At 44.7% G+C, this 25,508-nt stretch overlaps 1 protein-coding gene and 1 long non-coding RNA gene across 8 annotated transcripts in view; one reads left to right on the top strand and one right to left on the bottom strand.

Moving 5' to 3' along the window:
* Positions 1-25,508, top strand: part of BBS4 (Bardet-Biedl syndrome 4) — a 46,518-nt gene that overhangs the window by 12,408 nt on the left and 8,602 nt on the right. For 4 of the 6 annotated variants that reach the window (XM_040570227.1, XM_040570229.1, XM_040570230.1 and 1 more), the window contains 13 exons: positions 5,159-5,238; positions 9,296-9,359; positions 10,228-10,286; positions 10,925-10,997; positions 12,821-12,874; positions 14,699-14,826; positions 16,631-16,685; positions 17,540-17,608; positions 18,821-18,973; positions 19,112-19,283; positions 19,780-19,849; positions 23,881-24,022; positions 24,384-24,594. In XM_040570227.1, coding sequence (XP_040426161.1) covers positions 5,210-5,238; positions 9,296-9,359; positions 10,228-10,286; positions 10,925-10,997; positions 12,821-12,874; positions 14,699-14,826; positions 16,631-16,685; positions 17,540-17,608; positions 18,821-18,973; positions 19,112-19,283; positions 19,780-19,849; positions 23,881-24,022; positions 24,384-24,594 — 1,279 coding nt within the window. In that variant the 5' untranslated portion in view covers positions 5,159-5,209. Of the gene's footprint in view, positions 1-5,158; positions 5,239-9,295; positions 9,360-9,431; positions 9,473-10,174; positions 10,287-10,924; positions 10,998-12,820; positions 12,875-14,698; positions 14,827-16,630; positions 16,686-17,539; positions 17,609-18,820; positions 18,974-19,111; positions 19,284-19,779; positions 19,850-23,880; positions 24,023-24,383; positions 24,595-25,508 lie in introns of those variants that run through there. The other 2 variants (XM_040570226.1, XM_040570231.1) reach the window with 2 other exon arrangements.
* Positions 1,917-4,277, bottom strand: LOC121076142. Of its 2 annotated transcripts, none has more exons than XR_005823349.1 (3): positions 4,056-4,277; positions 3,632-3,777; positions 1,917-3,452 (listed from the first exon to the last, which is right to left on the bottom strand). It is a non-coding gene; the product is annotated as an uncharacterized LOC121076142 (long non-coding RNA). The 2 variants fall into 2 exon arrangements; XR_005823348.1 differs by having other exon boundaries at positions 1,917-3,178; positions 4,056-4,248.

The raw sequence follows: 25,508 nt of genomic DNA, 5'->3' as shown, positions 1-25,508 counted from the left end.
TTGTTCCTTATTATTTTAGTATTATTTTTATTCAGAAGATGCTCATTACCTCTATTTCATCAGCTTTACCTTATTTCCCCACGTTGGGAGCTTGTGAAGCTCCAGGCAAGAAGGAGAACTGCACAGCTGGTTTCATCCTCGCCTTTCCCTTCCTATCGGTGTCTAATTAAACACGGTTGTGGAAACACCGAGCTTCATTTCGGGCCGTAACTGCAGCCATGCCCAGCAGCAAACCTTCCCCAAACTCTGCAGGTGGGAACGATCACATCCCTGGCAATAATGCCAGCAAATGTCTTGAGGAGACTGAGTTGGGAATCACAGGATGCGGTGGATGTTGGCATTGAAAGACTTAACCACGCGTTGCATCTCAGGTTTGAAGAGCCTCCTCCAGCCGCAGGTGAAATGTTGTTATGCCGCCGTGAGTTTGATGCTAAGCTGATGACCAGAAGTACTTGCAACTGGGAAATGAATCCCAAATCAAAAAGATCAATCCGGCTTTTGTGTCTTCGAGAGAGCCGTGCCCTCTCCAATGGCACAAGATAATGGCCTTGTGTCTTTGCTGCAGCAAAGCTCCCCTCTTTTTCTTTTTGAGCAAGATGCACTGTCCCAAATATTTTCTTTGGTGCAGCTCTGCTAATAGCAAAACACCACGGTAGTGAGAGACTTGAGTCATTCCATCCTTGTTCATTAATCTTGAAAATACCTGTGTGCTGGTGTGCTTTCTCAAGACTGCAGGGTTTTGTTTTACAGCATCCAGTTTTTAAGTGGGATGTAACTAGGACTGGTGACGGGCTGGCTGGTGGCTGCGCCTGTGCGGTTACGGTGAAGTCGGCTTTGTCTGGCTGTGCCTGCAGCACAAGTAGTCTCTGGGTACCTTCTTCGAGAGGACAGCTAGTGCTTTAGCAATCGCTTCCCCCTGAAATTTGGTTGTTTGTGCTTCCCCCCCACACCCTTTTTACACTACAGCAATTTCAATAGGCTTTTATTAAATCTGAAAACCGCTGTTTGATAGTTGGTATCTAGGCTGTAATTACCCAATATGAAGACACAAGCACAAAGTAATTTCCTAGGGAGGTTTCCACAAAAGGGGACAATTCTGATTTTATTTTTTCCAGTCCTTTGAGAAAATCTATAACAGGATGAATGGAGTGAAGAGTGATGATAGTGCAGCACAGACACAAACCTGATGATCTTCCTCCGATTCTGTTGGGTTTTCCACTCCAGTGACTTCTGTAAAGGCGCATTGTCAGAAAGAAAAATCACGTTGCTGGGAGCAAGTTGTGCCATCAATCACTGGCCACAGAGAAAGAGGGGGATCAGATGGATTCCCTTTTGAATTCAATCAAAACACTGCAGAGCAACCGGCCTGTCTCTTGACTGAGGTATTTAATCATATATTTGGTGCCTGGCACCCTGTCACAGGTACTTAATGAGACTAGACTTTTGTACTCTCAGAAAAGAGAGGCGAAAAGATAATTACACAAGCTATAAACACTTTTCACTGTAAATACAGTTTGGGGATAATTGTGTTTTCTTTCACTGGCCCTTGATCAGCATGATTTACAGAAAATACGTCTGTTTTCACTGCTAGAATGGTCAGAAGCACTGCTTTTCTAACCTGTGGTCCCTGCATCCCCGCAGGGACTGGATTGTAGGTGAGGGCTGTGTGAAAGGTGGCAAAGAAAAGCGTGTTTTCCTGTGCTCTGCAGCAGTTACATACGAGGGACGTCTGAAGGTCCGTGTATTGAAAAAGGTGGAAAATTGGATTGCAGGCAGCCTGAGGGACGTGATGAATGTGCTCAGCTCCTCCCGGCGAGGCCAAATTCGGTAGCTTTTCCCTGTGCAGAAACCTCCTGGGCGACTGGTTGCGACCTCTAATTAGAGTGAGATTGCAAACCGCTCTGTGCCACATGAAATCTCCACTGTTCCCCATCATCCCTGCCCTTGAGGAGTCTGCAGCGTGGTGCCGGCGCTTCTTTCCTTTCTTTGTGCCCCTCGCAGCAGCCCCGTGGCCAGATCCAGCCACGTGCTGCTGTCGAGGCCGATGCAGCAAGTGCTGTGCGGCACGGCACGCCTCACCCATTTTTGTGTTCGTAGGTACTCTGTGGGTAACATACAGCCTAGTTAACAGTCCTTTGCTTCCCATAGCCCTTTTCGGGTGGATTAGACAAGTTCTTGTCTAATGATTTATCAATTTCCTCGCAGTTTCTTTGTCTTTCCTCTCTTCTCTGTCCTCTGCGGCTTCCACACCAGGTTTGGTACATAATGTTTGTCTTGGAGTTCTTCATAGAAAGGGTCAAACCATTGATGTTTTCTTTCTGGAGTAGACTCAGGGAGTCTATCAACATTCTTCTATGAATCTTTGTGTTTCTTTTGTGTTCAGATCACTTATATCTACGAATTAATCCAGACATCTTTTTCGAAAGACATCAGAATTTATTTCTCTTTTTTCAATTTATTTGTCTTAGGGAAAAAGGAAAAAGGATGCTGATGTCATCTCAGTCAGGTTTGTTGCTATTTCCAAATGTGTTTTAGGAGAGCAAAAACTCCATGTGTTTTCCCAGTTCCACATGGTTATCTGAGGAGATAGCTCAGCGCATTGCCGGGGGGAAGCAAAACCGTTTTATCTCTGCAGATGTGAATGCCATTCGCTTGTGTGTCTCATGGCCTTTTTGTTTCCTCTCAGTTTTATTTCCAGCCCAGCTCTTTTAGGTAACTCTTCTGGGTTTTGCAGTCTCAGACCCATAAGGCAGGTGGTGTTTGTGAGATGTTAGTGTCCATTTTGTCATTTTCTTTCCATTCCTGCTTGTTTCTCAGCAGCAGGACAATGGCAGAGGAGATTACAAGGAAAGAAAACACTGCCGTGGCTCGTGCCTGTCTATGCTGCAGATGTTTGAGATAGATTATGGTAAATTGATCAAGCTCACGCTCAAATCCATTATAAAATCTGTGTTCATTTCCAGGTGGCATTGTTCTCTTCAGTCTCTGATGCTTTTTTCAACGCTAGGAAGTGCATGCGCAGGATCAATTGTAGCTCGATACCCAGCTCAGTGCAGTGACATTTAGCGTTTGTGTTGCTGGCTTGGGTGAATGTTGCCTCTTTCTTCCTTCCCAGCACTGCTCTCAGCAGGCATTGCGGTCGTGTAGGCAGCACTGTAATGTCCTTCTGGTCCCACAACTGTGAAAAAGCCCTTTCCTTAGGAATTCAATAACCCATCTACCATCCGCTCGCCGATGTGCCATCCTTATCCCAAAACATTCATGTAGGGTCTGACGTCATTTGTTTTTTCCCACCTCAGCTGGAACACACCCCAGCCAGCTCGATTTTCTGTATGTTTTAAGGTTTAATGGTGCTCTCTATTTCTTTTCGACCTCTCGGTAAGGCTTGCAGTACTCCTGGCATCAGGCTGGAGACCAGGTGGGATTTGTCTGGAGGCCCTTCTGATTGTTTCCTATTTAAAACAGTTTCCATTGTTTGTAATGATACAGGATTTTGTAATTTTAGGCTGTATTACTGGCACAAATTGGCAAAGTATACTTTAGTTCTGACTGGAATTGGAATGTTGATGGTTAAATAGAGTTTGCAATGCCTACCTTTAAATCCACGATTACAAAAGAAGGTAAGGAGTACCTGAAGTACATAGGAGGTCAGACCTATGTTCCATCTGGTTCAGTATTTTGTGTTGGGTAGTGGCAAGAGGAGATGCCACGCAGGGGCAGCACACAAGTCTGGCTGCTTTCTGCAATTCACTTCCAGTACCCCTAAGTGCTGTATTTCTAGGAAAAGAAAGTTCTGTCAGAGCCTGGCATCTGCAATAACTTACACAAGGAAGTCATTACAAGCCTGCCAATGAATTAGGTAACCACCCGATGCAGTCCAGAAGAGCAGCCCTCTAGGCTCTTTATGAAATAGTGCTTTTTAAAAAATCATTTTGTAGCCACTTTTAAATCCTTACTTGCTGGGAAACCACGAGGAAGAACAAATGGAAAACATAAAGCTATTGGAAATCGATTAAACTGATCTGGGAGTGTGCGTGTGCAAATGCCGTTCTTACAAAGGTCTGAGAGGGAGCAGCATTTGATGCGAGCTTTTGGATCCCTGATCCCTGCGTTGCCCTAAGTTGGTCACATCAGCTTTCCATCTGACCCTGCCCCGTGCCGCAGGCTGCCGGTGGGGACCGTGGGCCATCCCTGCGGCCTCGGCCCCTGCGACAATCTTTGCCTTCCACGCTTCTGTCACAATATTGACTTGCAAACATACAGCTTTTTGCCAGTTGCTATGGTTACCTCTCAGCTACCAGCATCTGAGCTGCAGAAACGAGTACCAAGCAATACATTTCGAGCCTTAATGAAATGCACAGCAGTGTGTTAAACTTTTAAACCCAACACGAATATCACTAAGCAACATCCATTTCGTGATTTGCCATAATTACTGCTGCAAGCTCCATAGAAGTGAAACACCGGAGCACAAGCCTTTCCCTTCCACTGCATCAAATAGGTTTTTCTGCCAGGAGCTTCATAGTAGCTCAGACCTGTGATGTTTCATACTCCCTTCACAGTTTCAAAGAACCAAGCCCGACCTCTCTAAATTATTCACACCTTGAGAATGGCAACATCTCCAAAGTCTCCTTTTGTGTGTGGTGCCTATTTCCTTCTCATTCACTCCCAGAAATTTATTTTAAAGAAGTTTGATTCTTCTGCCCTACTTCCAAAATGTGAATCTAACTCATTTCCCCAAGCTGCTTCTTGCGTATTTGGAAAAACCAATCCCATCAGACCAGCGTTAGTGCTAAATTAAAATGTGTGTGTAGCCAACGTGTTGCTGCTTGGTGCTGCTTGCTCCTGTAGCTGTGCCAGAAGGAGCAGATGCCTCAAGCCTTTTGAGGTGGTACCTTTCTGTTTTCTGCTAAGAGACCTCATTTAGTGTCTCTGTCTCAAACAAAGCATTTTACACATCAGTTTGAGAAATAAAATGAGACTGGACATGGGTCGTATGTCCAGGCTCCAGGTTTCAAGTCAGAAGTTTAATTGCACCGACGGGTGCAATTGCTGTTCTCATATTAGTTGTGTTGTGCTTGCAGACCAGGCAGTTCAGAATCCCTCTCGTGCTTTGCCCAGGTTCCCTGCTGATCAATCTCATTTTGTATTTTACATGCAGTGCCAGAGTTACCCGTCCTAGAGAGGAGAAACTGGTACATCTATCTGCTCTATGTTCGCAGAGACTACGACGAGTGTAAGGTAAGAGCTGCTGCCAAGACTTTGCATGAGGAAGTACTTTACTGCTATTGTCAAATGATAGTTTTCATGCCTGGCCTAGCTGGGCCGTGGACAGGGGAGGTGCAGAGCTATGGCCTTCCAGGTTTGCCAGATCACCTGCTGTGCCACAGAGTCGTTAGGACCCCTCCTTTCCCCATAAACCAGTACATCACCAACATAATATCCTGACTTTGAGGTAAGGCTGAGCCCTAGCTACCCTCCTTCCTGACTTCTCTTGGAATCAGGGGACCAAAAGAAAGTAGAACTAAGACAAGGATCAAAACAGCTTTAATTTTATTAAATCCTCACCTACAATCAGGATTCCTACGTGCAGTTCTCTAGAGTGCTCCATAAACTCACCATATGTTTGGAAGTGGTGAAAACGAAAGGATTGCAAGCTTCTCTTGTTCCAGGTGATACCCACGGTCTTCCACACTGATTATAATGCAGTTCCGTAGTGCAGGTCTCTCAAGGGTCCTACAGAGCTGCTATGAAAAGCACTTCAATCAAGTAATACATTTCTACCAAGTCTAAAACTACATCTTGGCTATCCTTGAATGAAATTCTTTCATTTTGCATGTGATACGCTGCACCCTTTTATTTCTCCTGAGTTTGGGGGGTATCACGGAAGTGGTTGTTTGATTTGAGATTTAACAGTAAGTGGACTAAGAAAATGACAAGTTTATTAACGAGCGTGTTTTCCTGACATACTGAAGATGACGGGGCCAGTGGCAGGAGGAGGGGTGTAAGAGTTGCCTTTCTGTTTTTGTAATGTGCAAAGAAGATCTGAAAATATTTTTTTCCTCCTGAAACATCAGGATCGGCCAGGACTTGTCTCTCTCTGTTGGAGAACTCCTGGGGGTGCTTAAGAAAGTGGTAGGCCAGAGGAAATTCATTTAGCTCTTAATTAATGGAGCTGGAGGGCTCTATCATGAGCAGAGTGATTTCCTCTCAGATCTTGGTTTAAATAGATCTAAGCAGAGGCTGGACTAGTAATCTAAATAGAAAATTGCTTCCCTTTTCTGTTGATCTGACTGCATTTCGTTGGTTTCCTGTTTTGTACGTTTGCCGGTTCCCTGATGGGATGTAGACTCGTGGAGTGCAGAGATGTACAGCTCAGGAAAGCAGAAAGTAGCCGTGTGGATGGTCTGAAGGGAGCACTGACTTCTCCAAGTTGTCTTCGGTCACTGAAGGAAGTAAAATATGGGGAAAAATGTAGAGAAGACAGCTAATATCATTTCCTGTGGCAGACCAGTTTTGCTGTAGCTGTCAGCTCCTTCCTCCTGGCTCACAAAACCGTGTTTTTGTGGTAACATTGGGAGAGTTTGGCACCGGACAGTAGCTGGTTAAATAATCTTCCATCCTTCCTCCCAGATGTGATGAATGTGTGCTCAGAGGCCTGGATTTGTCCCAAAGAAGATAAGAACATCAGCATGCCAGGATCCTTCTGCAGTCTCTGAACCATAGCCGTGTCCAGAAGGCAATGCAGATTCTAGGTGGGCTGAACTGCCCTCCGGTAGCCTCTGGCTCTCTCTGCTGGTGCCCGATGGGGTTACAGGTCTACACAGGATGCCCCAGGTGCCTGCCTTTACACGCAGTGAGCATAGGCAGCCCCAGACATGCTATTCAGGGCCAATGCCGTCAAAAATGAAAGGTGGCATCGTTATCCCTGATGACTGAAATGGCTTTAAACTCACTGATTTCAGTATAATTTTGGCATTTGTTAAATCCATCAATTTTCTTTTAAGACTCAGCTAATAAACAAATGACCTGTGATGCTATTAATTTTGGCCTGATCTTGTTGTACCCTCCCTGCTGCTCAGTGCCTTGAGATGCCTCCTCTCTAGCGCAACTGTAAAAGCTCCCCTATTTGTCAGCGGTGTAAAAGCCCAAGGAAAAAATGTTTCCTAACATTGACTCCCTGAAATCCAAGCATTAAATTGGTTTTAACCCTTACAGTGCTGCTCCTGCATCTATTCCAGCGTTGCCAAGCTTCTGACCAATGTTGCTGCTTATTACAGCGCGAGATTGATAACTCCGGCTGCTTGATTCCACTACCCAGCAAGGCGCAGGGCAAACATCCCCTGGAGCCAGAGGCAGCAGCAGCCCTGCTATTGCAGTGCAGGCAGAGTGGATCTGGGGGGTGACGAGGGGGGAGCACAGGGACGGGCCCTGCTAAGCAGTCGTCATCACTCAGCTCTTGCTCTTCAGATAGGCAGCTCATAAACTGTGTGTTCTGCTTGCAGCAGCAACTCTAGCTCTTCCCCCTAACCGTTTTTCACAACAGAAATCTTCTGTTATGTGTGAGGGAAGGATTATTAAAATTACCAGATGCTTTTAATTAATTAAAATCACTCGTGCTGGTTGGTCTCCTGCCAATATGTCTAAATTCTGTCAGCAAGTTAAATAAACTTGGGAGGAAACGCTGGGATTACAGATCATATTTCTCAGCTCAAGGCCTTTCACTATGGGATTTTTAGGGCTTAAAGAATTAATCAGATCTCTATAAAAGATAGCTCTCTATTGCCTGCTCTTGCTCTGAGACTGGTTTTATGTAGATGGGGCAATGTAGCATGTCTGTGTTCAGAAGATGCTTGTTTGTGTCTGAGCTGAATGTCCGATGATAAAGTACTTGGTAAAGACTAAAATGTAGGCTCGTGGAGGGTCTCTGGTCAGGAGATCAGGGGGCGTTATGTCCAAGGGAAAGAGCAGTCTGCGCTCGTTCTTTTTTTTCCTTCCTTTGTTTAATTTTCTTTCTGTGAGTGAGGTTTCTCAATAATAACTCTCCTTGCCTTCACCCTGCTTTCCATGTGCTATGTTTGAGGTTCAATTTTCCTCCTTGTTTTCAGGTCCTTTCATTTTTATTCGTCTCGGAGGCAGGGGTTAGTGGTACTGATCACACGCTTGACAGAAGTGCCAAATGAGCGCCAGGTTATTGTTAGCCCAGAAATCTTCCTTTCTTTCCCCTCTTTGTCTTCGACGTCAGAGCAAAGGAGGAACCTCAAAGAGAGCAGAAACAGGGCATTTGCTTCGTAGTCAGAGTTTGCATCCTGCCCAGAGTCACTCATTTTGGCTACTTTTATAATTTCAGGTCATGTGTGACTGTGGAATTTAGCCAAGCTGCACCTGCACCCCAAGCTGTCAGCTGCAGGAGTGCATCCAACAAGAATTTACATTTTCCTTAGTTTTCTTCCTTCCTTTTCCCATGTACTCATCATTTGTTCATTTGACTTTCACTGACTCAGCTGCAGTTGCTCCAATTCAATTTATTTCTTCACAAAGGGCCTAGAGTAGATACCCTTATCAGCAGAGGATGCTTTCATAGATTTCTTGTGGCGTTTTCCCCAGGTAATATCTAATTATCTTTGGTAATGGGAATGAACAGAGAGGCACTGAACGGCAATGGTATTCCTGGCACCATGCTCTTCACAAACAATGATGAATTTGCACTCTTACATGCACTCTTGTAGTTGTCCCAAATGCAATCCAGTGCCTGTCTTATATGTGCAGTTGTGGTTTATGTAGCTGAAACCAAATCTCTTTCACTAGTTTTGTTAAAATGTTGAAAGTTGACCATTTTTGTAGTATTTTAATACAGCATATTGCAAAAACTAGCTGCGAATTCTGGCTTAATACTGACTTTTCCAAGCACAAAATTTGGTTACGTGAATGTTGTATTTGTCGTGTCCTGTGTGATACCACCGTTACTGTCACGAAAGGAAGCACCGTGTCTCCCAACATGTCGCGTGATGTTTGAATTCAAGGTATTTCGGGGCACTCTGCTGTGCACCCAGATACAGCACAGCTATATGTAGCACGTGCAAAAAGATTCCAAATCAAGGTCGCAGGAGGCATTTGGTTGGTCAGAAATCATTTTTATTTCGTAGAGGTTGCCTTTATTAAAAAATTTGAAGGGTTTATATTCGTTTGAAAACTGTTGTGCTGCAGTTTAGAAAGGGGGTGATGGTGACCCAGTAAATGGGCTTCTCCGAGACGGGAATTACATTTACCCTGTGGTCTTTGCACTTCCTCGTTTCAGGCTGTCATCAAAGAGCAGCTCCAGGAGTCTCATGGAAGGTGTGAATATGCTGTCTACGTTCAAGGTATGTCACATGAGGCCTCTGAAAATCTTAATATTGCTAAAGCCAGTTACTTTTGATACAAGATACAGTGAACAAGTGGGGACAAAAGAAGGAAACAGGAGTAAAATTCATATGTAAGTATATTTGTTGGCTTTCATTCTACCTACCTTCTAGTGTTGAAATTTGGGATTATCACATGAACAGAGACAAGATTTTCTGTTTTCTCTTCACTGATGAGTTTGTCATCAGTTCCTCTTTGGACTCCTGGCTCTTGGCCTTTGATGTGCTGGTGTTCGATTGGGTTGTGTTTGATCGTGTGCTGTGAAACGTATTGTGGATGTGTGTTGTCTGTCAGAGCTACGTGCCTCAGGTGGCTGTTGTCTTACTGCTGGCTCTAAGAATGGTCTTCCTCTGCCTGTCCCACCCTCTGCCCTCTCACAAACGTCCTCCAAACCTTGGCGTTGAAATTCAAAGGGCTGTGTGTCACCTTGGCAGACGACTGGGCCGGGGGACAGATGAGATTTCTTGGCCAAGGGCTTATTGCAGCCTGTAGGAGGAGGGGAGAAATCCAGACTGCATCATAACGAACAGTTGGCCAGGGTTTCAAGATGCCTGTACCATTAACAACAGATTTTTTTTCCAAACGAGCACGAGTCCTTTGCGTGTATTTTCATTCTGTCCTCACACACAGCTTCTGCATGAGGTTGCTGCAGGAGGGGAAAGACCAAACAAGTACTGCTATAATGTATCTGTACTCCCTGTTAGTTCCCTGCTGTCAGAGGTACATTTTTCCTGCAGGTAATGGACTAATTTGCCTGGTATATGTTGTCTTGCAGCTTTGATATTTCGCTTGGAGGGGAAAATTCAAGAATCTCTTGAACTCTTTCAGACATGTTCCATTCTGAACCCTCGAAGTGCTGACAACCTCAAGCAGGTGGCACGATCGCTGTGAGTGGTGTTTTTATTGTTTCACTTTGATGTGCTACCCAGGACCTTCCAGGTTTTGTTTTTCTCCCAGGCATCAAGTGGAATCCCTGGCTGCTTAATTGCAAGCATGCTTCCTCCTTATCAACACTTGAGATGCTTTCCAGAAGCGTGGGCTACCCTTTAAAGCACATTCTCTGTTATCTGCTTGGCTGCTATTGTTGTGTTTTTTTTTTAATTATTTTTTCTGTATTTTTTTTTCTAATTTGTGTTTGTGCTTTAAGTGAGAGAAGTAGCACACCAATTTCCAGGTCCAGAGCTAAAGATGCAGCCTTGAGCAGTGTAAACTTGCCCTGCAGACCCCTTTCTGTCTCTGAGTGTCCAGTCTGCTTTTGATCACCTGTGCTTTTCCTTTGAGACAAAGGCAGATGACAGAGCCTGTGGATTCATTCCTTGTATCTCCAATAATGTACGGGAGTGCAGAATTAATGACCTTGGTCCTGAAAGGGAGCAGTGCTGACATGATTGGAAACTTCTCAGGGCTTCTCAGGCAGGTCTCTGGAGAACTAGCAAATAGCATCATTTCTCACTGGCAAAGGCGATAGTGGTTGCACAGCAGGGTTTCAAAGCAAGAAAAAATAAAAATTGAAATGCTTTCACAGGTTTCTTTTGGGGAAACACAAGGCAGCCATTGAAGTGTACAACGAAGCAGCTAAACTCGATGAAAAGGACTGGGTGAGTGTTGTGTTGATTTAGAGATTACTGTGCTATGCAGATGTTTCTGCAGTTTTATGGAGACAGTTCAAACGTGTTCCAGGCAGAGGGGAGCTCATGCTGCCTGCAGTGCGAGCTGCAGGGCTGAGAGGCAGCATGATGATGCTGATGAGGCTCTGCAGCCGCTGGTTTGGATCGCAGGAGCAAGGCATGATCTCAGCCTGCAGAGACCCACACCTTGTCTTGGGGCACGAGCAGCAGAGAATCTAGCAACGTGTTTGAGCTTTGCAAAGTACCAGTATTAACACAGCCATATATAGTACAAAGAGCTAGATGACATTAAGGACAGTATGAGAAGTGCCTCCTTCGGTCATCATTAAACCGTCAGTATCACTAAAACTTGCTTGAGTAATTGGGAATCCTTTCATAATGCAAAACACCATTGAAAAAGATCACCCTCAAATTAGCTGAAAGGGTTACTTTTTATCTACCAAGCATTATCTACTTAGACAAAATACAGGCTGATAACTACAGGAGCAATAATAAATTAGCTCTTTCCTCTTAAGAGGGAAAGAACGAAGGAAGAACACTGCAAAGGGAGATGTGTGACAAGAGAGGTGAGAAGAGAGAGGACACGGCTTGCAGTTAACTGTGGACAGCCTTCTGCAGGTGGCAGTTTTGCCTTCAGAAGTGCTGTTTCTAAGACAGGCTCACCACATGTGATCTTTTTTGCTAAGACATGATGCACTTGCTGACTTTAGCTGTACTTTTGGTGCTCAGTGTGTCTAAAATTGAGGCTTGATACAAGGATACATTTGACATTATTCTCGTCAACTCATCAGTGCCAAACAACTCGGAAACCTTTTATGCTGTGGATCTTCCCTTAGCTAACCAAGCAGTATGTGCTTGGCATGACTATAACCCTATTTACAGCCACAACAGGCAGACTTCAGTGGGCATTTTGATCAGTTATTTCCCATACCTGGCTCAGCACTGGCAGCAGCCTGTGCTCTTCGCTTGTGCTGCCTCATTCTGCAAGCCGCAGTAACCAGGAGTAGCTCTTTGATTCATTACTGTTCTCCACAGTTGGAGAGACACATTGAGGAAAGTATCATTGTGAGGGTAAATAAGAGAGTTTCCTCTGAAAGGTCAAGGCTGTCTAAACTGATGAAGCAGTAAAATGCTTACCAGAATAGAAACGAGGAGCTTGTGGACCTTGCTTTTCAGCTCTGCGGGATGTGCCAGGGTGAGGAAGATGACAAGTAGCTTGGCTGTTACACTGTTGGCGATGAATTAGAGGCATGATTGTTCCCTACAGTGGCACTAGAGTGTTTAGGATGCCAAAGTGATCTTCCTACTGTGTTGCAAACGTGTTTCAGCTGCCAGAGATCCTGGATATCAGCCCTTCTGGTGTTTGACTTCTATTTTGGAAAGTTAGACGCATCTTTAAATTTTGTCCAGATGGATGCAGTGTTGTGTGTGTCTTTGTGATTGTACAGGTAGACGGAGAGCCACCCATGAGGGCAATGGGTGTTAGCTTCAGAGATCTCACTGGGAACCAAGTCACATTAAGAAAGCACTCTTTGCTTCATGTTCTCCAAAGAGACCATTGTCATTTCTGTGCTTTAGTCCCTCTGGACTGTAGTCTTTCCCATCCTGTCACACTTTAGCTCTGTAGGTTCCTGGAGCAACTGGAATTTATAGGTTTATTTGAACTAAAGCAAGAAGGGTACGGGCCGGGAGTCTCCCTGTCCAGGTCAGCGATGACTGTTGGCACTGGTAGATTACGTATCGCATCTCAAACCTCCTGCTGATTGGGTTTTATTTTGCTTTATTTCATACAGGAGATCAGCCACAACCTGGGGGTGTGCTACATGTACCTGAAACATTTCAACAAGGTAATGCAAATGCTCATCTTACCTACCTGACAGATGGGAAGCGGGGTCCTGGAAATTTCACACTCTGGGGGTTTGAGGTGGACCTTTTGCAGTGCTGGGTATCAAGGAAGCTTTTTGCTTCGGTGTTCATTTCTGGGAGCAAAAGTTTGTGAGCTGTGTCTGTTCTCATTTGCATGTTGAATTATTTTGAGTCAGCTGAAAGTTTGTGAACTTGGACAAGAGTGAAGCTGAGCTTAGCCTTGTTGCTGGCCAAGAGGCTTTTTCTGAACTAGGATTTTTCAGAGAGCATTTCTGTTCTTAAAAGGAATGTTTGAGGAACCTCAAAGAGCCGCCTCAAACTAGACAGAAAACCAGCTGTGCTCCATCAAGAGCTGCATCCGTTTCAGAGCCTTTTAAAACCAGTGTGGTAAACATTGCAGGTTTTGTGAGGAGCAGCAATCCACTGAGCATGCCAATTCCATCTTCTTGCAGCAAGAGAAGTGTGATGGTTAAGACCCAAACTGTTTCCCCAGCATAAAGCTCAAACTGCTGCATCTTGTGCATAGTCTCTTTGGTCTGAAGGAAAATCAGCTTCCCCTTGTCTCTGGCAGGATTCAGTGAGAAAAGTCATGAAGTTTGTGTGCTGGAGGTGTAGCGGGAACCTCTTTCCCTTCCCTCCATGGACAGGGTTTGCTGCTGTGTCTGAAGCTCCTTTTGCACCAAGCCTGGAGCAGAAGTTGCAAAGAAGCATAGCTGCAGTGTGGACAGCACTGTTGCTGCCTTTGAGGCAATAAGGAACTTGAAATGGACTTTTGGTCCCTGGTCTGAGCATGCCTTTCCCAACTCTTCACTTAACCCTCCTCATAGTGCTTGTGGTGAGCACTGAGCTGCCCCCGATCCTGTGGGGTTACTTTGTGAGGGAAAACACAGCATTTAGAAAGCCTTTGTTCCCAGTTTGGCCCAATTGTTCCCTGATGCTCTTTCTGGTGGAATGCTGTGGTCCTTGCAGGCAAAACCCTGCTGCGTTCCCTGTTGAAGGCATTGCTGTAAAGCAGGACACTGTGGAGTGTAGGTTCATACATGGGATTTGTTATCTGCACTAGCAGTTTCCATACTGGGACCTGCTAACCTGCCAGCTTTCCCATAAGTGAGATGTACTGGTCACCCTGGGCAGCAGTGTGTGCTGAATACTTCCTGGAGGACATCTAAAACACAACAAAGCCCATGGGGATGGCTATCGTTTCAGTAGTTGTTGGTAACAAGTACCCCATATTGCAGAATTCCTTTAACGCGTCAGCATTTCTCTTTCTAATGTGTCCAGAAAGAGCAAATGTTCTTTGCAGTCCTGCTGGCTAGGCCTGAGGAGGTAAGAGGAGGACATGCTACAAAGCATCTCCTGTTGGAGGGGAGCGGTGTGTGCCTGACAAGAGCTGATTCATTCCCCTGGTTTACTTGGCAATCCCTGCTTGCTGCTGGAGTAAGCATTTTAGCGAGGAATAAACTGTAACGTACCTGTTAACCTCACAGGTCTGAGGCTTCCCTTAAAGCAAACAAATTCAAGCACAGGAACAGGCCTGTGCTCCTCTCGTCCTCGTGAGGTTGTTGCCTCTTGTCTTGGCTTGGAGCATGCTGCTTTGCTTTTTTCTGTCCCAGAAAGCTCATGGCCCCCGATGCAGAACTTGTTTCAACAATTAGCTGGGCTGGGCTTTGCTAGCAGGGCTCTCCGAGCTCAGGGGGTGCTAGCCTCTGTTCCCTTTCCCTAGCTGCTGTGGATTGCTCTTGGGCTATTGCTTCACCAAGGAATAATCACTGACTATTTTTTATTCTCTCTGGTTGTGTGTTTAGGCACGAGACCAGCTAAACAATGCCCTGGAGCTCAACAGACATGATCTGACTTACAAGATGCTGGGAAAAATTCACCTCTTGGAGGGGGAGACTGATAAAGCCATTGAAGTCTATAAGAAAGCCATAGAGTAAGAATATCTTTTTTTTTTTTTTCTCTGTCAATATCCCATCTTATGCCAGGATAAATTTGATGGGTGTCCCAGATCTGAATTGAGGACACAGTTAAAAAGCTAATGGTAATTTCAGTGTCTCTGTGCAAAGCAAGCACTTTGCAAGCTCTTCAGCAGTCTTTGCTCTCAGCTGTAGTCCTCCTTCTGCTGACAACATGTCAGGGAAGAAGGTAGCTGTTTGAAGGTCTGCCAAGAAACAGTGGAAAACAAATGGACAGAAATGCCTCGGAGCAAACATATCCCAAATGGACTTCATAAATCTCAAAGGTTTTTCTACCAAAAAGATCTAACCCCGGCTGTCTCTCTAACCCCGACTGTCTGTCAAAACTCAGTTGCTGGGTTTCACATGGAGTGATTTGCGTTTGAAGGAGTGTGAGTAGGCAGACTGGAGATGGGCTGGTGCACGGTGAGTTTCTCCTACCCTGTCACCGTTTCTGAGTACCAATCTGTCTTTTTTAGGACATTCCTGAGCGTCTGATTTACAAGTGCTTTTAAAAATGTAGGCAAAAGACTAAAGGAAGGCAGGAGCATGTCAGAAACCACTGGAGGATCTACATTTTGTACTAGCTATTTTTCCTTCTTACACATCTGCTTTTGGCTGCTCTCTGGCAGTATATTGGGTCGGGTAGACATTTGGACTAATCTAGAATGTTTATTACGTAAATAATCCTTGCTAGGCATTTTACCAGGTTTATTCTGGTTATCTCGGTGCTCCCCTTCCCTCCCTTCTTCCTCGCTCCTGCTTTTTTCTTTTTGTTCTCATCTGCCCACTGCATTTAATCTGCTGTTACCAGCTGCAGGTTAGCCTGTCACTGCTTTCTGTTTATCTTCCAACTGCAGGTTAGTCTGTCACTGCTCTCTGTTTATCTTCCACCAGGCACACAGGTTTCGTTCCAGTTGAGATTTAAATGTGCCCGTGTGATTGTACATATTAGATTTCTTAAGACCTGATAGCAGGGACTTGAAAATTCACTTCTGTTAAGCGAGGTCACAAACATACAGTGTCCCTTTCTACTTTGTTGTTGTTATTCTTTTCATGCTATATATCTCTTCAAAACCTCCTGGGAATGGGGATGCTTTTAAAAGTGTTCACAACATTGCTGCCTGAACCCCAAATTAGCCATGAGGGTTTGGGAGTTGCATACAGTAACTGAAAACACTAAGGGCATCCTTTTTGAATTTGAAGCATTGCTGTGCTGAACAGTGGTGTATATTGTCTGAGGTGTGTTAACTACCAGAGCAGTGCCTGTGGATTGCAGTGTACCACAAGGCCATGGTGAGCAGTCCACAGCTCGTAATCTTTTTGTAGCGTAGTGAATGGCAAGTCTGATGATGAATGTGTGGGATCCAACAGAAACACTGAGGATTGTCTGTCACACGTGGCCCCAGAAGCTGGGGAGGGATTTACAGGATCATGTATGGGAGATGAAGGAGAACCCCATTTTCTATTTCCAGGTCACTGTGCAGGCTCACTGTGAAGCTTAATAAAACCACATCCTCTTATCGTGCTTCCAGACCCATTTCAAACAGCTACCTTCACTTCTTATTAATAGCTATAAGGCATTTTGAAATCATAGATGTAGTATTGTTCAAAGGAAGTCCCCATGATGGTAACTGTTCTAATATTTGGGTATTATTAATAATAACAGTTAATTTCCTAGTGTGACGCTAGGGTACTGTAGCATAGCGATGCCATGTTCTGTATTTACCTTGTTGTAGAAGTGCCAATACACAATGCAGCTCTCTGGCTTTTGTGTTACAGGTTCTCTCCAGAAAATACAGACCTCCTTACAAAACTGGGGTTAATTTATTTGCAGGTACTGAAAACTTCCCATGTCTATTACATGAACTTACTTATTTACAAAACGACCAAGACTTTTTTTAGAGTTAAATCCTATCCATCTTCATATGACTAGCACGTGTTTCTGTAAGGACCGTATTTATCACGACAGAGCTTGCTTTTCTCTCATTTCTTTTTTACTTTTGCTGCTAACAGCAAGTTGATCCTGGATCTGAGCCAGAGCAGGAATTCTGTCTGGTAACTGCCCTAATTCTGTTATAAATCCTCCAAGTACAGTAAAACATGACTAGTCATTACCTTACTTCGGGAGCTGGAGTCCAGCAAGTTAATCTACAACAAAAGCAGCCGTGAAATTATTAGCATTAATGCACCATAGAAGAAAATCATTGATTTAAATAACAAAGGCATGCTTATCACTTATTTGTGAAATGTATGGGCAGGACCATCGGATTATTCCAAAAGTAAGCTACCCAAAGAGCAAACGGGCAAAGAAGAGCTGGCAGTATCAATCCTGGCAGGATTGATGGGCTAGAAAACTTGCACTGAGTGCTAATTCAGAAAGCTCCTTAAGCATTTCCCTATCTATTTAGATGCTTGAGAATAAGATGTAGATCTTCATAAACATTGCCTTGCTCTGGAGATAGGGAAATTGGGATGGAACAGTGTATCCTGCTCAGCAAAATCCATTTTTAGGATTTGTTTTGTAAATTATCAAACAAGAATGTGTGTGTAAGTAAATAATTGGAAGCCCTGCAAAAGTCACTTTTCTGAGTCCCTTTTTTTAGCTGAACAGAAATCTAGGTGTTCATAAAGCCTATGTTTTCCTTTCTTATTCCTGATTTTCTGATACTTATTTACTTCTTTTCCCAGCTTGGGGATTACCAGAAGGCTTTTGAACACCTTGGAAAGGCACTTACTTACGACCAAGGCAACTACAAGGTATCAGGAAGAGTGGAAATGAACCAGCTGACCTCTTGAAACTCATTCCAGTATCAAAGCTTTGCTGTCTGTATTGTTGAGAGGCTAAAAAGGATTGTGCTCCAGAAAACTTTTTCCAAAATACATTTCTGGGACCTTTCCCCGGAGAGGGAATTGGATGTGTGTGGAAGCAGAGAAAGGGAACTGGGCAGAGTATGTGGTGTTAAATGGATCCCTTGGTTTTTAATCTGAAGTTGCACCTAGTTTAACAAACTGAATTTGCTTTGCAATGAATGTCTTCCAGACATTGCTTTAAAAATCCCAAGACTTGTGCCTGGGTCACTGTGATTCCTATGTATGGAGCATAGGTACAAGTGATGTCCCATTACATTATTCTCCCATCTGCTAATAATCCTCTGTGTTTCCAGCTGTTACATACAAGTGTGACTTTTCCTTGGCTCTGGTCCAGAAAGCTGAGCTTGGCATCTAGGTTTCATTCCTGATTGTGGAACTGCTTCCCTTTTTAGACATGTTACTTCATTTCTCGCTGCCTCCTTCAGTACGATGTTAGCAAAGTAGAATATTGAAATGCATGGTTGACAACTGATACATGAATGCAAGCCAAATGTTATTGTGAAAACACCTTTACACTTACAAATTTTACTTGTCACTGTGAAGTATCATAAATGACTTAACTAGCTTAGTGTGGTTTAAATATATATGTGTTGCAGCCACTTGCCTTTTTTCCCCCAATGCATATTTCCATTAATTTGCAGTATCAACTAGTTGGTGTGAACTAGGCTGCTTTGTCTCGCTTGTGTTTTTTACTCTTCCAGGTAACTTACACCAGGACTGTTTCTATCAGTACTTGTTGGTAAAAACAAACTAGTAGTGCACAGATCTTCTCAGAAACCCAGGCTGCAGAATATATGCTGTCACCCCAAAACATACCCTAAGCACTTTTCACATTACAGGATTTCAGAGACTGCTGTGATTGAGAGGGCAGGAAAAAGTGGACTTGAGTCCCTGTTTACCCTGTCTTCACTATATGCTGAGAGGTTTTAGAGTCTCCATTTGCTCCTCCTCACTGCTGGTTTTGGCAGCCCCTAGAACAAAAGAACTGAAAAAGTTAAATGGTTGCTTTTGAGATGGCTTTAGCTTAACAACTTTGTCCTCTCATCATGTTTGGGGAAACGCAGTTCCTCAGCTGGTTGCTCTCCTCTTTTCTCAAAGGCCACCTTGGCGGCTGGCAGCCTGATGCAGACCCATGGAGACTTTGATGTTGCCCTCTCCAAATACAGGGTGGTGGCCAGCACTGTGCCTGAAAGCCCCCCGCTGTGGAACAATATTGGGATGTGCTTCTTCGGCAAGAAGAAATATGTTGCAGTAAGTATCTCGTTTCCTTACTTTTTTTCATGTTTTTTCATGTTTTCAATTTTATATAAGAACATGAGTCCTGTTGTGGCAGAGACAGGAGGTCTGCTTGGGTGGGCTGTGTTACAGCACGCTTATTCCTTTTTGAAGGCTATCAGCTGCTTGAAGCGGGCAAACTACCTGGCTCCCTTTGACTGGAAGATCCTGTACAACTTGGGCTTAGTCCACCTGACGATGCAGCAGTATGCGTCGGCTTTTCACTTCCTCAGTGCTGCCATCAACTTCCAGCCCAAGATGGGAGAGCTGTACATGCTCCTCGCAGGTAAGCGACACGCTGTTATGCAGCTCTGGTATATATCCAGCTTAGGAGATGCAGCGTTTTGGAGAGGGAAAGTTTGGGCTGAAGGCAAAAAACATCGGATGAAGGCTATACCAAGTTCCCCAGCAGGTCACTGGTGGGTGTAAAGCCTGAATAGTCTGTTCTCTCTCGGTGGTGAACAGGAAGGTTAAATTGCAGTTAGATCCAGGTTACACATTGGAGAAAAACAAAACAAAACCAAACACTTTTTACCTTTAAGAGTTTGGGTTTGAGTTGGCTAGAGGGTGTGCATGTCCAGCACTGGACATTTTTGTGATTTGGTGAGATGAATAGTTATAAGAAGGGACATTAGAAGAGTTAATCCTCACCTGCACAGGGGCCAGTAATCCAGACAACTCTGCTAGCACCTATTTATTTCATGATTTAATGACAGAATTATCCTAAAAGTAAAGTCCTTGTGAAGTATCATCTTCTGTGTGTACCTTTTCCTTTGGTACAGTTGCTCTGACAAACCTCGAAGACATTGAGAATGCAAAACGTTCCTATGAGCAAGCTGTGGCATTGGACAAGTAAGTCTTAGTCACATCTTTTAGTTCTTTGATCACGCTGCTTTTCCTCCCTGCACCTGGTTTCCTTCATATGCTTTGTCGCTCTGACTACTCTGACCCAAGACGGTTTTCATTAGGGAAATATTTTTATTCCTGAAGCAATGCAAATCAGTTTTAAAACCTTTTTTTCCATTCAGGTCAGCTCTGAAAAATGAAAGAAATTTTGTTTGAGACCAAACCAGAGCTGATTTTTATTTTGCTGTTTATTTAGTGAGTCAGTGATGATGACTTTGGATTCCAATCCTCCTTTATTTACACACAATGGAGCAGATTCAATAGAAGGAAACCAGCCATCCCAGAATATTTTATAACCCGAAGTTCAAGCACTGGCGAGAGCATTGAGAGGCTTGGGTTAAAGCCTGTTCGGAACTGGTCAGAGGGAAGATTTTAGCTGGGAAAATGTGGGCAAGAAGCTAATATAAAGCATATAAAGGACAGTGGTGCAGCCCTTTCTCCTCCATTTTGTTAGCAATGTCGGTGTTTGCAATCTAGCTCTTAAAATCAGAGCACTTACTTTCAGAAATGTTAAAGTGAGCCTTTCAGTGGTAAAGATAGTCATTTGCGTCATTTCAGGCAGGAAAAACAGATTTGTCTCAAATTTAGGAATAGTTCTGGCTGCCTAGGTCTGCTTTTCTTTACCTTTCATTTGTCACTTTTCACATTTTAACTAGTAGGTGGTTTGATGGTGATTCTTCTCCCCAGTTTACTGCGAATATTTGCATACTTAGAGCAGCCTGCACAGTGAGTCTTAAGGCAGGCTCTTTTCCACAGTGGCCACCACAAGGTGGCAGGAGAAAATACTGGTCCCTGGCCCCTCTAACCTAGGCACACAGGCCAGGCTTAATTCTGGGAATTGTAGAAGTTCCCAAGCCCATTAAAAAAGGCAGCAAGTTTAAAAGAATAGTGTTTGATACCTTAGTGCAGTTCTTTTTGCAAAGAGGTGCTGTAAATGCTCTCGGCACTTTGCTGCGAATTGCCTGGCTTGCATGCATGACAGAGCTCTTGAATCAGTTAGCCCAGCGCCACCAGCACACATCTGGCACTGAGGTTCGTAATTATGCATCAACAAAGTTATAAAGCAAGATTTAAATATTTCTACCTCTGCCTCAAATGTCAGGACATCTGGGCAGCCTCCTCACAGGAACTGAACCTGTGCAAGCCATAGTCAAAGATTTGCACGTCTTGCTGTGTGTTTTGCAATTACGCATCAGCTGTTCTACCAAAATCTCCAACCAAGATCCAGTCGGCTCCTTTGCCTGGCTTTCCTAATCAGAACTCCATGTCTAGCAAAGGAGTACGAGATCTTAAGCTCATTCAGACTGCTTAGTCATGAGTTTGTGTGCTTTGATCACAGAGAGGGAATAGAAATCGAGCTCCACAACTTTGCCTAAATATCTGGCACCAGTAGCATGCTACAGCTTTATAGTTTTACCAGGAAAATAAAACCTCATCAAAGCAAAAATGAATACAAACTGCCACTGACTGTTGGGAGGAATATCCAGGCTCTGTCAGGCTCTGATCTTTGTGCCTCGTTCAGCTGACATACCTTGTATTCTCTACAGTTATTTTGTGGCTGAATCCGTGTCCCCTCAGGCTTTCTTTGCTGGCACATTATGAGCTGTTTGGCTGGGATGAAGGTAGCTGTGTCTGTTTCCATTGCCATAAATACTTTTATAGCCACGCTGTGACATTTGGTCTGGGTACCATGCTGGGGTCTGGAAGGGAAAGCGTTCTGCCAAAATCTTCAAAAAAGATGTTTCTTCATTTTAGTACTGGTTTTAGCTCATAGCTGCGTTTTTTTTTCTTTGGTTATTTAGCTATTGATTTTTCTAACCGTTATATTGCTTCTCAGCTCTTGAAGGACAACTAGCATGATAGGGTTCAATTAATTTTAAAAGTAGCTGTCCAATTTCTGGTTTTGGTGTTTTGTTGTGTGGGTCTGTTTTTTTTGTTTTGCTTTGTTTTGTTTTGTTCCTCCCCCCTCCCGTTTTTATTGGCTTTTTTTCCCCCAAGAAATCAGTTTTTTATATTTATTTGCTCATGCATTACATCCTTTGCTTTGGCAAAGACGATGAGGAGGGTGGTTTTTTTATTATTATTTTTATTGCAGGATCAGTGTTCCAGTTTCTCAGATAAAGGAAATCCAATGGTGATGAATGCTATCGGATTTCTTCTAATAGTCTTCTTCCTTGCAGCGCTGTCATATAACTTACTGAGGATGGATAGTCATGGCCTGCAGACCACGCTTTCTATTTAATGAACAACGATAGCAGAAGCCTTTCCTTCTGCACTTTTCACAAAGGAAGCTCTCTGTCTTGGCCCCCTGGGTGTGGGTGCTGGAATCCTTGGATGGCTCCAGCTATCCCTGCCACGCTCCAGGAGAGGGCACCAGTCCCTCGCTCACATTTATTGAGCAAACTCCAAAGCATCCCTGGCAGACCCGTGTGCAGGGATACAAGTACACGTCGTGGTCTGGCCAAATGCAGCCTCTGCTTTTCCAGGTCTCAGCCTGCAGCCAAGATGAGCCGAGTGTCTGCCTGAGCTCCTGCGGTGCCCCTTTTGCTGTTCATTTCTTTGTCAGATAACACCTATGTGCTTTGCTTCAGCAAGTTGAGTGTGGGATTCAGACTGCTGAAGAACGGTCAGAGCATTTTGCTGAGTGTAAACCTTGGCTTGTGAAGCAGCTAGAGAAGGAAGAGGTCTCCAAGGGGTTCACTGAATCCCAGAACCCAGGGAAGCAGCTCTCTCTTCCCTTCCAGCTGAGTTTGCTCACACTCCTGGCTAAGCTGGAGGAAAAGCTGCTGCTCTGGGTTAATGTATCCTGGTGAAGAAAATGGGTTCTGTAGAAAATGAGAGCACATGGAACAATTCTATTCCATATAAAATTGTGTTCGTATGCTGTTCTCCATCAGGAGGGGAGGCAGAACTGTACAGGATTGCGGTGTTACCTGCAGTGCTGGGCTTCCTTTTGAATCCCTCGTTAGCAGGCACTGTCTGCTGTTCCTCTGTAACCGTACACACACTGTGTATGGTTTTATTGGGTGAATGAGAGAGAAGAGGCAGGGAACGTGAAGCATAAACAGCATGTTCTGCAGCATGTCAGTTCGTAAAGTACGATCAGTATGCGCCAGTGCCACTGTCCTGTCCCATGACAAGCTGCTCTCCTACAAATGTGGAGCGCTATGAGAGTCTGAGATAAGTCAGACCAGAGATCAGCTTTCACCGTGTGACAAAGCCCCCATCACTTCACCTGCCCCAGGCACCAGCTCTCACACGGAGGTGCCTGCTCTCTGCTCAGGCACTTTGTCTAGGACTTATTAAAACCAGTCCTGAGATGGTTCCCAAGTGCAAGGAGTTGGCTGGTGCAGAGAAGATGGTGAAGGGGGTGAAGCAGTCACAAGAGTTGTCATGCTGTCACTATCACTGTGGAATGCTTTGCTGACCCCGGGCTCTGAGTGTTTGGCTAAGCAGGCCGGACTCTGTCTTGTTCCCAAAGGTGTAAGTGGTAGCACAGGTAAATACAGTGCAGCACTGGCTTCTGCTCTCAGCCGGGCTTCTGCCGCTGCCTTTGTAAGTCTGAAAAGTGCAAAACTGTTCTGCAGGTCTTTGCAGCTGGGTATCAAACCAAACTCTAGCACAGCATGGCTGCATTACGTTCCTCCACCCTCCCACAGGCAGCCCAAGTAGTTCTGAGGCTGGCCCCAAATGTAGCGTACATTTTAGGGAGAGCTCTTGCCTCCTTTGAACCAATCTTGCAGACGCTGACAAAGCCAGCTCACCTACCTGAGAGCAGAGGTCACTGCTCGGGGAGATCTTTGTAGCCCTCACCTGAAAGCAACTGAGACTGGACACTGGAGAAGCAATGTGAGCAGATGTGACTTCAGGGCCAGAGCACCCTGTGGCTTGTCTGCTTGTCAAGCTTTGCTGCTTGGGCACGTCTCAGTGTGATCTGAGTCCGGGTAAGTGCGATGCATCCCGTGTGTTTGCTGCAGGTGCAATCCCCTCGTCAACCTGAACTATGCTGTCCTGCTGTATAACCAGGGGGACAAGAAGGGAGCCCTCTGCCAGTACCAGGAGATGGAGAAGAAGGTCAATGCAGTGAAGGAGAGCAGCACTCTTGACTTTGACCCTGAGGTAGGTGCATAAGAGTTGTCAGCAGGAACTAGATAGCCACATTAAGACTTGCAACAAACAAGGAGGAAATTTGACTTTTGAGTCCAATTATTAGGAAGAAATTCTGCTTATGAGATTTTCCGAGCAGAGCAGTCGCCTGCTGAGAGCTGCTTACTTCTTTTCTGCTCTTTGAAGCCCAGTTCTTCAATCAATACACAGCAAGACAAGATTCCCTCTTAATTAAGGGAATGAATTAGCGGAGATGTTTCCCTCGAGCACCAAGGCAGTTGCCAGCTCTGCACAGCTCTATTTCTTTGTTGACTTTATTGTTGTGTAAAGTATTCCTGTTTACAAGGGTCTCCTCTTTTTGTTTCTCGAGAAGATGGTGGAGGTTGCCCAGAAGATGGGAGCTGCCCTGCAGGTTGGGGAGAGCCTGCTCTGGACTAAGCCTGCTAAAGAGTCTAAATCCAAGCAGCGAGCTGCTCCATCAGGGAAATCATCCAGTACTCAGCAGCCCTTGGGCTCTAACCAGGCCCTGGGTCAAGCCATGTCCTCAGCTGCTGGGTATGGAAGAAGCATGCAGCTTCCACCAGGTACCCCTCCTTTGCACCACTGCAAAGTGGAACTGTGGGAGGGGAGAAGAGAAGCCTCTGTCCCTTTGGGTAGGGAGTTACAATGTGTGTTTAGGAAGGTATTTACTCACTTACAGAGCTCCATTCAGACATATTCAGCCTTAGAAGACCTAGGCTGATAGCTGCATGCGCTGCTTCTTGCTGGGGGCTTGGTGGGGGCATCTCCATTGCCTATGGCCTGACCTGCTCTTGCCCCTTGGCTCCCAAGGAGGAATGCACTCAGGATACTACTGATTGTGGTGATTTTCTGTCACTGTTAAGTTCTGTTTCCTGTGGATTGGAACAGGAAGGAGGTTGTGTAACCCAGGCCTCTTTCCTTGGCACCCCTGAGGACCCATTCCATTCCTCACACATGGAATAAACTTTCCATGTGTGGAAGATTTGGAGGCTGAAAAACAAAAACATACAGGAGTTTGGGGCTTACCTGAAGGACTTTATCTCCCACGTCAGAGGAGCTGGTTCATAACATTAGCTGTTGGCCTAAGTATGTATAGATGCAACTGCAGTGTGGCATTACCCTGTTTTGATTTTATTCTGTAAGGAGATACATTAACTGCCTGGAAACTCTTCCTGAGATTGCTAAAACTGTAACTGAAAACTACACTGTGGTTTTGGTTCCAGTTTGAGTATAAACCAGCCTTATTGGGACAATTTTCCCTTCCAAAGCATGACTTAATTCCTAAGTTCCTACTGACTTCTCACAGCAGCCTGGCCGAATGAGACAGTGTGCCTCAGCTGCCTTTCAGCAGAACCCCAAGTACTATAAGGTCTCTGGCTGGATAGCTCACAAAAGAATTGAGTGCTACTGATAAAGTTAATGCTAGACAGAAGAAATCTGAGAACAAAAAATAGCTGTGATTGTTTTGCATCTCCAT

This window comes from Cygnus olor, chromosome 11 (genome assembly GCF_009769625.2).
Source record: "Cygnus olor isolate bCygOlo1 chromosome 11, bCygOlo1.pri.v2, whole genome shotgun sequence".
NCBI lineage: Eukaryota > Metazoa > Chordata > Aves > Anseriformes > Anatidae > Cygnus > Cygnus olor.
Note: the sequence above shows the minus strand (reverse complement) of the source record. Positions and strands in the feature narration are given on the sequence as shown.